The sequence below is a fragment of the Pelodiscus sinensis genome, chromosome 2, assembly GCF_052426305.1.
Source record: "Pelodiscus sinensis isolate ZL-2025 chromosome 2, ASM5242630v1, whole genome shotgun sequence".
Taxonomy (NCBI): Eukaryota; Metazoa; Chordata; order Testudines; family Trionychidae; genus Pelodiscus; species Pelodiscus sinensis.
The window spans coordinates 146981392-146997488 of record NC_143053.1 but is presented as its reverse complement, the minus strand read 5'-3'; the positions used below and the strand labels follow the sequence as shown (position 1 = coordinate 146997488).

Sequence of the window (16097 nt, the reverse complement as noted above, 5' to 3'; positions counted from 1 at the left end):
AGTTACATATGAAGAGGGTAGGGGACTGGACTCGATGACCTCTCGAGGTCCCTTCCAGTCCTAGTGGTCTATGATTCTATGATTCTAAGAGATATTGTTTAGTTACACAGGATTTAAACACTAACAAGACATTCTGTCTGGAAGTAGTGGTGAATCTTGCATTTGTGTGTGAATAAAAGATAGTGGATATTATTGTTATTACTATTTTATGGTATTACAAGACCATTTGTATATACTAGAGATGTAAGCAACTAGTCGACTAGTTGCTTCCCACCCCCCTTGCTACCTCTATCACAGAGAGGCAACAAGGGGGAGAGCAGGAGCCAATGCTGGGCAGAATCCGGCTTTAAGCCAGTTCCCCCCAGCACTATCTCCACGGGGGACAGAGGAGGCAAAAGAACAGCAGGGAAATGGTACAAGTGGGGAAATGGTTCAAGCCCTGCAGGGCTCTTGCACATTTCAAAAGCAGAAGTGCCACAGGGAGCTCCCACTCCCTGTGGACAGGGGCTATTACCACCAAGCAACCCCTATTCACAGCAGCCAGGGCTGGCCACAGGCAGGGGCTGCTCAGGCAGCAGCTCCTGTCTGTAGCCAGCCCTGTCTGCCGTGAATAGGGGCTGGTGCTGGAGCAGGGCTGTCTGCCATGAACGGGCTTCTGGACTCAGCATGAGCCGGAACCAAGCCGTCCCGGTTCACGCTGATCGCCGTGCCTCTGCATTTTAAATGGAGTAAGAGCCCAGTGGCTCTTAAAATAAAGCGCTTCAGCGCAGGTGGCTCCGGAGCTGGCACAAGTCAGGACTGCTCAATCCTGGCTCAAGTTGGCTCCTGGAGCTATCCCGGCTGCAGCTCTGCAGAGCGGCGCTTATCGACTAATTGTATAGTCGATATAAATTGTATCGACTATATGATTAGCCAGATAATCACATTTAAACATCCTTAGTATGTAGCGTCATAGATGTGGATGGCTCCTTATGTAGCAAGCAAAAGCAGGATCTCACACCAAGGAGGTTTGCCAGCGTAGCAGATGACTAATGGTGAAATAAATGTAGAGCAGAGCTTTTCAGGGCTCATCTAGATGAGTTTTAAATGACTGAGGATGCGGTGTGAGTAGAGGGACATGAAAAGAGCTGGAATAGTAGGCAAGGAAGAAGAGGCTGTAAAGAAGAAAAATGTGTTTCGTGAAGATCAGAGCGAAGTTTGTGTTAGTTAAGACATGACCAAGAACTCTGGCAGTGGGAATAGACAGGAAGGGATAGATTCTAATTGTGATGTGACTGAATGAAGAAGCAAATGGGTTTAGCACGAACACCACTCACTGGATTTCAATGGTATTTCTTTCCACTCACTGGATATGTGGTTGTGTTACCAGGTTCCCAAAGACTCCCACTTTTTAGATGGGGAAAAAGACAAACATCCAGTGGTAGAGCCCTTGTCTTCTTCCGTATCCATCTGGGGCAGCTATCTGATCTGAGCACGCTGGCTATCAGAACAAACAGACCTAATAGTGTATGCCTATAGTATATGCCTAATAGTTTCCCTATAGTGTATGCCCCTTCCTTTATTGATGTTCTCCCATAGCCCTTGAGATAAGTAGAACACCACTCCTAAAAACAGAACTTAAAGTATCTCCAAATAATACTATGACCCTCAACCCCATAGTCATCCTAGTAATATTATTAAGAAATGAGTATGTCACAATTATGATGAATTTTGTACAAGATGCATCATAATTATGCCATAATTTGGCTGTCATATAAGAAGCTGCCGGCTTCTTATACAACAACCACACTCTGGTCTCTACCAGCGTTGGTTACTGTTAGCCAAGTGACTTCAGATCTCCAATCCTGAATTTCTCCAGAACCATCTGTTCTGAAGTGCCCACCCAGGCCCGGCCAAAGAGTTTGTGGGGCCCGAGGTGGCGTGCTGTGGTTGGCTGCACTGCATGGCTGGGCGGCTCCCAACCAGGGAAGTGAGCAAGCAGCTGGGTGGCCAGGTGCTGGGCAGTGCAGGGCCCTGAAGGCGTGGGGCCTAAGGCAACCACCTTGCTCACCTTGTCCTAAGGCTGGGCTTGTTCCCACCCATCTCCTGGAACACTCAGAGAAAAAATTATGTTCATGTGACCCTTTAAAGAGAGCTCCCTTCATCCTACACGTCTATGATTCTGTGAATACCCAGCAACTTGCCACATTAACTGGAGTGAACAATCATTTCAATTCAAACCCCACATTGGTTTGATTTAGGTTAAAAATAAAACAAGTTTATTAACAATAGGACATAGGTTAAATGATATCAAACAAGAGAAATTAAAGTAGAGATGGTTACAAGCAAATAAAAATGAAAACACGCATCTAAAAGTCTAAAACTTACCAGCAGGCTATAGCAAGCACATTCTTTAAGGTAGTTTCACTCACCGATTACTCTGGGCCCAGAGTGGCTGACTGTCTCTTAGAGTATGTCTATGCTACAGAGTTTTGTCAGAAAAACAGCCATTTTTCCAACAAAACTTGAGGAATGTCCACACTGCAATTGTGTTCTTATGCAAGAAAATCGAAAGAACAGAGGGGTTTTTCCGGCATTGGTAATCCTCGTTCTACGAAGAAGAAGCCTTTTTGTGAAAGAGCTCTTTCGCAAAAAGGCACGTGTGGACGGGAAAGACGGAGTTCTTTCGGAAGAAGAGGGAAGAGGAAAAAGCACAGGTGCCCTGGTGGCCATTCCATCCATAGCAATCACATCTTACATGCAAGAGAGTGTCCATTCAGTCTGGATGCCCTTTTTCGAAAAAGCAGATTGCTTTTTGATGCACTTTTGCAGTGTGGACGCTCTCTTTCAGAAGAAGTTTCTTTAGAATATCTCTTCTGAAAAAAGCTTCTTCTGAAAGAAGCTTGTAATCTAGACGTAGCCTCTGTCAGTACCTTCCACAGAACCACAAGGTATGGTTCCCTTGTTGTCTTTGGCAAAAGGTAATTTAGGGGTTCACCGATCCTCTCTTTATTGCTGCTTCTTTATGAGAAACTTTGAAAAGCATATTTCTTACAGTTCATTGACTCTGGGGCTGCAGTCTCCATCCCCCATTGATAGTTCGATAATTACACCCTCTCCTTGTTTTCTTGATAGCTTTTGTTTATTTAAGTAAATATACCTTCCTTATCTCTGTCCAGTCCTGCTAGGGGAAAGGGAGCAGAGGGGGCTACTGCTTCAGGGACTGGTGATTCAAAAGGGCCCAGGGCTCCTGTGGCAGCAGTGGTGGATGGCGCCCCAGACCCTTTCAATTGATGCTCGAGTCCCACATGGCTTGCTCTGGACAGTGCTGAAGGCTGGGTGGGGGATGATAGCTCCCATCCCCACCCCTTCTGCCCAAAGCCCCACTCCTCCAGGGCATGAACCAAGGGTCCCCCAACCTTGCCCAGGGGGTGGCAATTATGTTGGCCCCCTCGTCTCTGCCGGACGACTACACTGGGTTAAATCAAAAAATACAAGTTCTTTATGATCCATACATGCTGAGTCTCCAATGAACTTCTGAGCTTTGATGGTTCTGTTTATAGCATATTGTAAATTACAATTCCATTGTCACTGATCACCTTGCTTCGTATGTATTTGACCTGAGCAGACCTGTTTTGTTCAAATTCACACTTCAAAACTTCATATCAAAGAACATCTGTAACTCCACATGCAGTATCATTACAAATACACTACCATGATGCATTTCACCAGTGTATTACTGGTTCTCAAATGATACCTCACAACGCATATTTTGTACCAATGTCTGAATATAGGAGTGCTTATGGTCACACACGGTCACTACTCTTGATTCATGGTAATGGTCAATTTCCTCTACTGGAAACTAAAGTATTGTGTTACTTGTGGGCAACTCCATAAGGAGCATACATGACACTGTATAAACAATATGAGCTAGTATGACTGTGATTTTAGTTGTTTCCTTTCTTAAATTATCATATTGCATGTTAATTGGCCTCTGTTTACATTCCACTTCACAAGCCAATTGTGATATAAAATATATACAAATAGTAAGGAAATATTTTTAAATGGGTTTGCTTTAATTAGTGTGTTTCATCTCAAATTGGGCTATTTTTAACTAACGGGTTTTCAGATTTCCTTTCTGTCAGTCAGGTTGGTTTCTTAATGTAGTTCTAGAATAGGGATCAGGAAATCAATGATCATGTTGTTTGATATAGACCCTACTGCAAAACAATCAATCATGGCTCAAAATTCATGAGCTTTGTCATGTAATTAACAATAATTTCCAAGAATTGAACTGTACTGTAATTAGCAAAACTTACAGGAGCTCACAATTTGAGTCTCATTTCAACAATAACAAAGACAAGGCAGGTTGTGAATTATGTCATTAATTCAAAAGCCTTTTGTAGTGGTGTGCTTGATGCTCAAGACTGAGTGTTGTGAATGCAGCTAGGGATGAATTAATACAGTATCATTCTTGCATTGATATGTTTCATTGCTATTATAAAATATTACAGATGTTTGCATTTTTGAAAAAAAATGTGTTTCTTAGAAGAATTCCCAAGCCGGGGGAATTGCTAGCTACTATAGTGTTGTGTCAGCATCTCTATAATTGTAGTTGAGGGGAGACTCTTGTTTTAAGCCTTTCTTTTTAGAGTCACATAACTGTGTTTATTTATTTATTTATTGAAAACTACCCCTTGGAGTGAAATTACCTAGACTTGTTCTCATCTGGAAGAAAATGTTTTGGTACAATTTACTAAAATGCCATGTTAAGTTATCTGAGATGGGAGGAAAGGTGTTTTACAAGCTAAAAAAATGTTTTATTTTGTTTTTAAAGGTCAGATTCTCCATGGTGCCTCTTATATTTGAAGTGCTCTTCTTATATCTAGTGTAAGGGAAAACAGTGAGTGGTACAAAGAATTGTTCCTTTGGCTGTTTGGGCAAAAGGAGATATTTACTGTGAAACTCTTAAAAAGGCAGAGGCTGTTTGCAATTCATTTGTGAACAGAAAAGAGGACATTATTCACAAAATAAATTATCCATAGGAAACTATTCTCCCAGCTCTAATGTTAAATGCTCTAGTACTAGCAAAGAAAGAAAGAAAGAAAGAAAGAAAGACATTGACTCATTCTGTTGAATGATCTGTAAAACTTGAAAGGACTAGAGTAATATGTTGGCACCTATTCCTTTTGACAGCCCTTCTGTAAAAATCCTATATGCATATGATTAAAATAAATGAATAACCTCACTGGTAGTTGCCCCCAAAGGAAAAAAGCATCTGACATTTAAAATGGTATTTTCCCTGAAGATAAAACCTTAGAAATGGAGGCTGTCAAGGCATTTACTCACTTGTCCTATCAAGTATCATCACTGAAATGCTATACTTTTCCTTTTTAAAGAGGAATGCTGCTAGATACACATTATGTCATTACAATAGCCTCACCTTTAGAGCTTGTCTACATAGTGAAGTTAGTGTGGAGAAAGCTAACGTATGAATTTCAAGTGAACTAGCTACTGTTGTATTATTTTAAATGGAATAAATAAGCTAAAGATGTTAACATAATCCAGTTTCATTGTCCAACAGTAAATAAAGTCAAACAAGGTTTAGGGTTTGATATACAGAAATCTCAGTCTGCTTAGCACCATGGCAAACACACCATTAAACATTCTTTTAACCATTCATTAAAAATGCAGAAAAGAAGGAAAAATGGGTATAGCATTTGAAATACAAAGTATTAAGTAAGACTTTTATTTTTACAACATGCCTTCTTCCCTTTCACTGTAACTGGAGAGAGTATTAGAGGGCAAAAACTTCTGTGTATGACAGTCTTTTAGATGGTATTAAAGATGGTAATAATTGCTTTTTGGGGAAAGGAGAAGTTAGCTGAGATGAGCAGGAGCTGTTGTTGCTGCAATCGTTAAAAGTCTGATTCCATTTAATCTCAGGTCTGGGGATTCAGCTGGTGCTAGAAGGGGTGGCACTGTCATCTGGAACTTTCTCTCTGACCCTGTCTGAACTGGACATCTCTCAGGATTAGGACAAAGAAGGCCCAGGGCCCAAAAACCAATGGGAGTGGCAGCCATGATGATGAAGCTTGTGGCAATAGCCTCTGTTTTTCCCTATGTTTTTTCTTTCCTCCAAAGTCATGCTCTTAAAGGACCCAGAAAGGGTGTAGTGGGGGAACAATCCATCCCCTTATTATTTTGTTCACCAATTAGGCCTAATCTCCAACATACCACTTTTAGTTTATTCATTTCCAACCTTTTTTTTTAACCAAGCATGATTTTAACAGTCCTTGAATGGTCTTTTTGTTTGGTCTAATTTAGTCTGTCTGGGTCTTTTGCAACTGATTAAATATTCATTATTGAAAGCAACTTAATTTACTTCTTCTTAACATTTATTATTTTAGGTTATTGTAACATTTTATGAGCTTTTTCATATACTTTTCACAATTACATGTACAATTAGGGCAAAATTGTTGGCCCAGTTATAACAACATTACTCCATATTAACTCAGGTTGTAAACAGATGCTGTGCACAAAGTGTGCCTTTTTTGCTCTTTAAATTATTCCATTTTAAATGTACAAAGCTAAGCTGCCTGAGGGCATTTGAATGTCCACTTAAGGTGTTAGGCCTGGCCAACAGTGGGAAATTAGGTTGATATAATTATGTGCGTATTATAACTATATAAATTGCCTTTGGAGTTTGTGCAATCTCCATCACTGGAGATTTTTAAGAACAGTTTTGACAAACATCTGTCAGGAATGGTCTACACTGCAGTTCTCAAACTTCATCGCACCACAACCCTCTTCTGACAACAAAAACTACTACATGACCCCAGAAGATGGACTGAAGCTTGTGCCTGCCCAAACCTCACCGCCTTGGGTTGGGGAGGCAAAGCCTGAGCCCCATCGCTTTGGTCGGGGGTGGGGAACAGGCTCGGGCATCAGCCCTGGACCCCAGGAATCTAAGTCAACCCTGTTGACCCCATTAAATAAGGTCATGATCCACTTTGGGGTCCCAATCCACACACTGAGAACTGCTTGCTATATAATACTTAGACCTACCATGAGTGCAGGGGACTAGACTCTTGAGATGACTTCCACTTCTATGATTCTGTGTTGTTCAGGGCTGTGAAAATCCAGACTCAGAATGAATGAAGCAGTTAAACCAACCTAAGGCCCAGTGTAGACAGTGCCAGGTTAATGAGAGAATTTTTCCTTAGACTTGCCACGTCCTCCTGGCAGTTGAGGGGGTAGATTACCTATACCAACTGAAGATGCTCTTCCATCAGGAATAAGGGATCTTTCGGAAAAGGTTTTATTTTCCGAAAGATCCCCATCTAGACTGGCGCTTTTTTCCGGCAAAGCTCCGAGCCAGAAAAAAGCGGCAGCCATGTTTATGCAAATGAAGCGGGGGGGTTTAAATCCCCACTTCATTTGTAATTGCGATGTGTCTAATTTGCATCCCTTTTACGGAAAAGGGATGCAGTCTAGACACAGCCGTAGTGTTTTCACTGAAGTGCTACAGTGACACAAGTGTAGACAAGCCCTTATGGTAAAACTAGTGTGATGTAAAATTAACATCCTAGTTCCCTGTGCACACAAATCGTTGGTGTCTTTTAAGAAAAGCACAAATTAGCATTTAATGGACTTTTGGCCTTAGCAAACTAGCATCCACTGTATTAGGCTGATGTTTTATTTTATTAGAATTGTGATTCTATCTTCTATTGGAAGAAACAGATTGATTTACTAGATTTGCCTTGCTGTTATCTTATATCAGAGGGGTAGCCGTGTTAGTCTGAATCTGCAAAAGCGACGAGGAGTCCTGTGGCACCTTATAGACTAACTGAAGTGTAGGAGCATAAGCTTTCGTGGGCAAAGACCCACTTCGTCAGATGCATGTAGTGGAAATTCCAGAGGCAGGAATAAATATGCAGGCCAGGATCAGGCTGGAGATGATGAGGTGATCCAATCAAGGAGGATGAGGCCCACTTCTAGCAGCTGATCTGGAGGTGTGAATTCCAAGGGATTCACACCTCCAGATCAGCTGCTAGAAGTGGGCCTCATCCTCCTTGATTGGATCACCTCATCATCTCCAGCCTGATCCTGGCCTGCATATTTATTCCTGCCTCTGGAAATTTCCACTACATGCATCTGACGAAGTGGGTCTTTGCCCACGAAAGCTTATGCTCCTACTTCAGTTAGTCTATAAGGTGCCACAGGACTCCTCGTCGCTTTTGTTATCTTATGTAATCAACTATACGATTAATTGACAAGCCTAGGATTATCGATCAATCTTCTTGACTACACATATTTCCTTCCCCTCTTGCTGCCTCTGTGTGTATTAGCTCCTGCCTATCCCCCTCACCCTCCTCACTGCTGCCTCTCTATCAGAGGCAGCAATAGGAGGAGCAGGAGCCAGTGCTGATGGGGAGCTAGCTTTAAAGCTGGCTCCCCATAAGCACCAGATCCTCCTGCCCCTGCCCACAATCTCTGCACTGCTGCCTCTGATAGAGAGGCAGCAGTGAGGAGGGTGAGGGGGATAGGCAGGAGCTAATACACACAGGAAGACAGTTTTCAAGCCAGCTTCCTACGTGCATCGGCTCTGCAGACCCTTCTCCCCCCCCCTTGCTGTGTGTGGGGGGGGGGGGGTGCAGGCTGTTGCTGGGGGTAGCCGGTTTAAAAGCCAGTTCCCCAAGCACCAGCTTCATGCTGCTGTTGTGCCGGCAGAGGAGGCTGGCCCCAAAGCAACCCCTGTCCGTGGCTAGCTCTGCATCCCACGGAGCAGCCTCTGTCTGTGGGGAGCTCAGAACCCCACAGACAGGGGCTGCTGCCACCCCGTGCTGCTGCTTCTATATCAGAGGCAGCAGCACAGAGCGGCAAGTGGCCAGTCCTTGAGGGGAGCTGGTTGTAAAACTGGCTTCCTTTGTGGACCGGTTCCACCTGGCACCCCGCTCTGCTGCCTCTGATACAGAGGCAGAAGCCCTACCAGGAGTAGGGCTAGAAGCACACTGGCTGCTGGCCACACTCCCGGGAACTACTGAATAGTCATGTAACTGCTAAAATTTTATGTGGTTACATGACTATTCAATTACACTATATCTAACATCCCTATGTAGCGCCCCCTCTCCACCTGGTTACCTTCTTTTAAAGCCAATCTCCTTTCAGGTTCGGATGGATAGGTCTGGGTTCTTCTGGATCCCGCCACCCACTCAATTTTATTCTTTCTGATTGATGTACTTGGCGGTGCCTCCACCCCCCGCACTCCTTCCTAGCAGGGTCACCAGGGCAGCTTGGGAGGAAAATTCTAGCCCAGGATAATCCCCACGTATTTGCCAGATAGTTGGAGACTCCCAGAAAATAACACAAACACATACACTATAATAAACACAATTATATTAAACAGGAGACAATTATAACAGAACAGGGTAAAACATTATTTTTAGGGTCACCGGTACCCAGCAACTGTGAGGTTAGTGTCCTGTTGGTACGCGTACTTTGTTGGGGCCCTTGATGACTGTTGACCACACAATCCTTCTCTGCAGTGGTTTAGCAGTGGAGCTGACTAGGTCCAGTACAGCCCAAAGGACTCACAAATGGGAGAAGGCAGCAAATCCCTCCACAGTTTAATATGCTGCAGGTAATAAAATCCCCAAACAAATTCCCTGACTGACTAACTAAAAATTGGTGCACTCACACACTCCATGAATGACCTCAGGTTGAGAGATGACTCAGTCTCTGCAAAGGGCTGCTCTCTTCTCACCGGGGTCCTCTTCAAGCAGGAACCAGGCTGCTTCAGTCCCAGGATTTCCCCTCACCGTGAAGGGGTGCAGGGCTCAAGATGCAGGCCACACAACTGCACCATAATTCAAAACTATAGCCTCCCAGCCCAGCATCCAGACCCACACAGCAGGCAGCAGCCCTGAACTTGCTGCTAGAGCCGAGCTGACCATGCGGTGACTGGTCTCACCCAGGGAGCTGGGGAGCCAACTCCGCCTGGCTGGGGAAGCCTCCCAGCAAACTCCACAGCTGGGAATCAACAGTGGAGACATAAACCCAGCTGAGGGATCCTGCCTTCAGGTCCCTAGAGGCCAGTTCTCAGGGGGAACCCTGCATGCAGGCCTGGGGCTTACTAGCTCCCACACACTCAGTCCTCCCCTTTTCCTGGCTGGCTCCAGACTCCCCTCAACAATGGTCTCTCCTTCCCCCTGGGAGGGGCATCTCACTCCCCATGGGTTGCCGGGCAGACTCTGGCCCTGGTAGGGAGCGGGAGCCAAGGCAAACTCAGAGCCTCTCCCTGAGCTGCCAGCAGACAAGGCCCCGGGAATCCAAGCAATCTCCTTGGGGGTTACACCTATATGTAATAGTAATTTTCTATCAGTACATGCTACCAAATTAGTAGTGGAAACTGATTTTTCTGGGCCTTTTCTGGCAATCAAATGGCCATGTAGGTATCTGGATTTCAGACTTCGTTTTGGTACCTAGCAACACCCAAGTTGCTCTGCAACAACCCCACCATCAGAGGAATGACATAACTTTTACAGGGAGTCAAGTCCAAGCTACCTTCTTTTAGAAAGAAGTTAGATGCAGTAGAGGAAAGGGACAGCACAAAAGGAGAAATCAAATACAGGCAGTCCCCGGGTTACGTACAAGATAGGGACTGTAGGTTTGTTCTTAAGTTGAATCTGTATGTAAGTCGGAACTGGTCCAGATTCAGCCGCTGCTGAAACTGACCGCCAGTTCTGACTTACATACAGATTCAACTTAAGAACCCCAAGTCAGCTGCTGCTGAAACTGATCAGCCGCTGATTCCAGGAAGCCCGGGGCAGAGCAACTGTGCCTCGGGCTTCCTGTAGTCAGCGCTGGTCAGTTTCAGCAATGGCTGACTTGGGGACGCCTGGGGCAGAGCAGCTGGGGTGCTGCCAGGTTGGTCCAGTAGTGCCCAGAGCGGCGCTGCGGGACCAACCAGCAGTGCCCCAGCTGCTCTGCCCCAGGGTCCACAACAAAAGCCTGGTCTGCTGGGGGGGGGGGGGGGAGACACAGCGGTCAGCCACCTCGACCTCCGGGGCGAGAAAAGCTGCTCCCAGTGCCCCTGGTCTGCTGGGGACCGTCTCCAGCAGACCAGGGGCACCGCGAGCAAAGCCGCAGCCTCGGCGGGGTGCCTCGCCTCTGAGGCTTTGCTCTGGCGCGGGACCCTCGCCTCTGAGGCTTTGCTCTGGTGCAGGACCTGCCGCCGCTGCGGCTTTGCTCGTGGTGCCCCTGGTCTGCTGGAGACGGTCCCCAGCAGACCAGGGGCACTGGGAGCAGCTTTTCTCGCCCCGGAGGTCGAGGTGGCTGACCGCTGCCTGCAAGCTCCGGGGCGAGAAAGCACCGTTCGTAAGTGTGGATCCGACATAAGTCGGATCCGCGTAAGTCGGGGACTGCCTGTAGAAGGAAGTTGGTCTTTACAATGCAGAGCTATATAAACAAAACACATGATTGCACAACAAAGAGTTTTTATTGTCATGAGTTTAAATGGTTGCATTACACAATGAGAAGCATAGCCATAGTGACTTCTGTAAGTGCCACTATCATCTCTATACTGCAGCATTAGTTACAATATTTTATGTATTCCACTTATGTAAGAAAGAGATTTGGGGAATAAATGCCAGTAAGGTGGATTTTTTTAATTTAGTGTAATATTTTCAAATGTATCTGAGTAACTGAGGTTCCTAAGTTCCATTTTCCAAAGTGTCTACGGGTATGTCTACACTACAAAGTTAATTCGAACTAACGGAGCGCTTAGTTCGAACTAGGTAATCCTCATTCCACGAGGATTAAGCCTAGTTCGAACTTACTAGTTCGAATTAAGGGCTCTGTAGACCCTTAATTCAAACTAGTGGGAGGCTAGCCCTCCCCAGCTTTCCCTGGTGGCCACTCTGGCCAACACCAGGGAAACTCTATTGCCCCCCTCCTGGCCCTGGACCTCTTAAAGGGGCATGGGCTGGCTACGGTGCCCATGCCAGGTGCAAGCCTGCCAGCACCCAGCTAGCAGACCCTGCACCTGGTACGGCTCGAGCCAGCCACCCGATGCCCCCCAGCCCTCCCCCTCTTCCCGGGACCAGGCTGGCGGCTCCCGGGAGCTTGCCCAGGACCACAAGAGGCGGGCACCCGCCTGGTCTAGTGCAGACATCGTGGCCCTCGTCCACGACCTCCGCACTAGGCACAGGAAAGTGGCCGTCTAGGGCAGGAGAGCTGCCAGCCTGGCCACCCAGGAGCAGGTGTGCATGAAAATCAAGGTGGTCCACTGAGACCTCCGACCCTGAGCCCTGAGCTTACAATGGCCGTCCTGGGTCAGACCAAAGGTCCATCTAGCCCAGTAGCCTGTCTGCTGACAGCGGCCAACCCTAGGGACCCTGGAGGGGATGGACCGAAGACAGTGACCAAGCCATTTGTCTCAAGCCATCCCTCTCCAGCCTTCCACAAACTTTGGGCAGGGACACCACTCCTACCCCCTGGCTAATAGCACTCCATGGACCCAACCTCCATCACTTTATCTCACTTCTCTTTAAACGCTGTTCTAGATCTAGCCTTCACAGCCTCCTGCAGCAAGGAGTTCCACAGGTTGTCTCTTTGCTTTGTGAAGAACAACTTTCTGTTACTAGTTTGAAGCCTGCTACCCATTCCTTTCCTTTGGTGTCCTCTAGTCCTTCTTTTATGGGAACTAATGAAGAACTTTTCTTGATGCACCCTCTCCACCCCACTCATGCTTTTATAGTCCTCTATCCTATCCCCCCTCAGTCTCCTCTTTTCTAAACTGAAAAGTCCCAGTCTCTTCAGCCTCTCTTCATATGGGACCTCTTCCAAACCTCTGATCATTTTAGTTGCCCTCCCCTCTCCCACCCTCTCTCTTCCCCTCTCCCACCTCCTTTTCCCAGTCTCCCCGAGTTTTGTTCAATAAAGAGAGATTCTATTTTTGACCACACGTTTTCTTTATTTTGTACATCAGGAAGAGGGGCTAGGGAAGGGTAAATGGAAGGAGGTGAGGGAGGAATGGGGTACGAGCCCCCGATGGGGAGGACTGGGCTGGCTCTGTGGGCTTCTGGGGGTGGAAGCTCTCCTGCAGCCCCCCATTGCCCCCTCTCCCCAGATGGCAGCCTGCGGCAAGTGCAGCCGGTCTGATGGCCGAGTGCTGTGATGTGCCCAGTGTGGGCACTCAGGACACTCCAAGCCAGGACTGCTTTGCAAGCGGGGCACCCCTGAGAACTGTCTGTCCGGGGTGGGGGTTGGGTCCCTTTAAGCACAGCCCTCAGCTAGCCTGAGGCAGCAGCTCCACGCTCTAAATCCTCATCTGATGCCCTGCCGGCACTGCTTCCAGCCATCCTTAATCCCGGTTCAGGGTCCACTTAATGTGGACATGCTAGTTCAAATTAGCAAAATGCTAATTCGAACTAGTTTTTTAGTCTGGATGCGTTAGTTCGAATTAGCTTAGTTCGAATGAATTAATTAATTCGAACTAAGTTAGTTCGAATTAGCGCTGTAGTGTAGACATACCCTACATGTGCAGCTACACAGCACTAGAAATAAGATATGCAATTTGAGCTATGCAAATTGTGTATCTTATCTCAAATCTATTTGGAAATACCTTATTTTTGAAATGTGGTGTGCCTACACAGCGCCAAATTTCAAAATAACGCACTATTTCAAGCCATTCCTTATCCCTCATGGAATGAGGTTTACCAGGATGGCAAAATAGCGCACCCATTATTTCAAAAATATTTCAAAATCATGGGCAGCTTGTGTAGATGTGGGGTATCCCAAATTAGCCGTGCAGTGTAGACTTACCTTACATCAGTTAAGACTCTACCCTTAACAGAAAAAAAGAACTCTGCCTTCTAAAAACTCTACCCTAAACAGAAAAAAAATCTATAAAATATCACTAAAGATTTTCATCTATCCTATTAGATATATATAAAATACTCTATACAGTGGTGCAGTCTGAAGAATTCAGTGATATCTGTATACCCATGGTGGCTTTACTTACCTTTTAATGCAGTTACCTAGACTTAGCATCCTGACTGAGGTAGGTGCTTTTAAAAAAAATCTCCCCAAATATTTACATATTTTTATATATCCCTCTTAACAATAAAGGCAGGCTCCCTCTCACTTTAATTCTACAGGCCCAAAAGAGGGAGAGAAAATGCAGTTAATATATTTTACAAATATATAAAAGTTTCCTAAAGATAATTCTTCCATACACTAGTATTTTTAAGGCTATTATTTGGGACCTAGCAAAGATACAGGAGAACCTCAGAGTTACAAACATTTCAGGAATAAAATGTTTGTAACTTTGAACAAGGCATTATGGCGGTTTCTTTCAAAAGTTTGCAACTGAACATTGACTTAATACAGCTTTGAAACTTGACTGTGCAGAAGTACAATGCTGCTTATAACTGTCTTAATCTAAACGAAACAAGCACGGAACCAGATTCCTTACAATGTCAACTCTTTTTTTTAACCTTTCCCTTTATATTTTAGTAGTTTACATTTACCACAGTTCTGTACCGTATTTGCTGCTTTTTTTTTTTTTTGTCTTGGACATGTCTGACTGTATTTCGAGTTCCAAACGAGTTGTGTGATTGATCAGTCAGTTCGAAACTATGGTGTTTGTAACTCTAAGGTTAGAGCACAGAAGTAAATGCTGTGCCCCTTCCAAAAGCTGGCAATCTCCCCTTCTTTGAGACAAAGCTCCTTTTTACTAGGCCTGATGAGCTACAACATACTAGACCAGAAAGCTGGCACAGGATGAGCACTGACAATCTGTTACTTTGTCAGGGGTGGGAAGGTTGTAAGGGTTTTTTAGGTACAATTTTAAAAAATACCTTTGTGCTTTTCAAATTGTTACCATATTTGTAGATATGTGTATTGCTATATAGCTATAATAGCTATGTTTTTTCTAAACTCTGTTTAGGTGAAAGCCCAGTTTCTAAAGATGGGAGCAATTCAACCCTTAAATATATTTCTACGTCAGGAAATTGACCGTATGCAGCATGTTATATCAAGAGTTCGTACAACATTGACTGATCTCAAACTGGCCATAGATGGTAAGTGTATAATCTTAGCGCTTTAATTTCTAAAGGATTATAACAATATTACAGCACTAACATGCTCCCACATCTACATTGATTTATGGTGCTCTGGTCCTGCAAGTCACTGTGCACTGCAGCACTGATACGCCCACTTGAATCCCACTGAAGCCAGTCCATCTTTACAGAGCTGCACTGCGTGCCTGGCTATGTCTATACTGCTAGGTTATTTCAAAATATTAACTTCCAGAATAACTATTTTGAAATAAGCTTATTCCTCTTCACAAGCAGGAGTTGTTATTTCGAAATAGGCGTGGTAGTGTGGATGTTTACCTTGTTATTTTGAAATATGGGGAGTTATTTCCAAATAACTACTCAGTGCAGACATGTCCCCATGTGCTACAAATTGCAGGATTGGGGTCCTAAAATGTATGCCAAAATGATTCAAACTGAGCCTTAATTTTATAGACCTAAGAAGAAGGCTAGTTACAAAATTACATAATAATTAGCAGGCAGGCAGTGGCATTCTGCATGTTAGGGATGGTAGAACTTAGCTGAAGGTAAGAGATGAGCAGTAGTGGAATGAAGGCTTATGATGCTTTCGGTTTTCTGCTTCCAACCTCCCATTTTGACCATCTGGCACAATGCTTAGATTGAATGAGAATATAAAACCAGACTCCCAAAAGAAAAGCCTAAGAAGGGTTTTTTTTCAGTACATGGAAGTAAATCTTGGTGTCATCCACAGATTTTATAAGAGCACTATTCATTCCATTATCCGATTCATTCATGAAAATATCGAGTAGTACTGGACCCAGGATTGATCCCTGTGGGAGCCTACTAGTTAAGTCCCCTATTTGTTTTTGTCAGCTTATTGTTTTGTACTTGTATGGAAGACTCTTGGAATTGCCTACTTCATGCAAAGTGAAAGCCATACAGTAAGTTCTAGATGTATGTGTCATGTGCGCTAAGTATTTTACATAGTTATTTACACTGTTAGTAGGGAGAGATCTTTTTCCTGTTAACTTATTACTTGAGAAAACTGAAATCTTC

At 44.8% G+C, this 16097-nt stretch overlaps 1 protein-coding gene across 1 annotated transcript in view; it reads left to right on the top strand.

Moving 5' to 3' along the window:
• The window catches only part of LOC102447295 (dynein axonemal heavy chain 5-like), a 290514-nt gene that overhangs the window by 250789 nt on the left and 23628 nt on the right, over positions 1-16097 (top strand). Inside the window, exon 74 of the mRNA XM_014581788.4 lies at positions 14933-15065. Within this exon, the coding sequence (XP_014437274.3) occupies positions 14933-15065 (133 nt within the window). The remainder of the gene's footprint in view (positions 1-14932; positions 15066-16097) is intronic.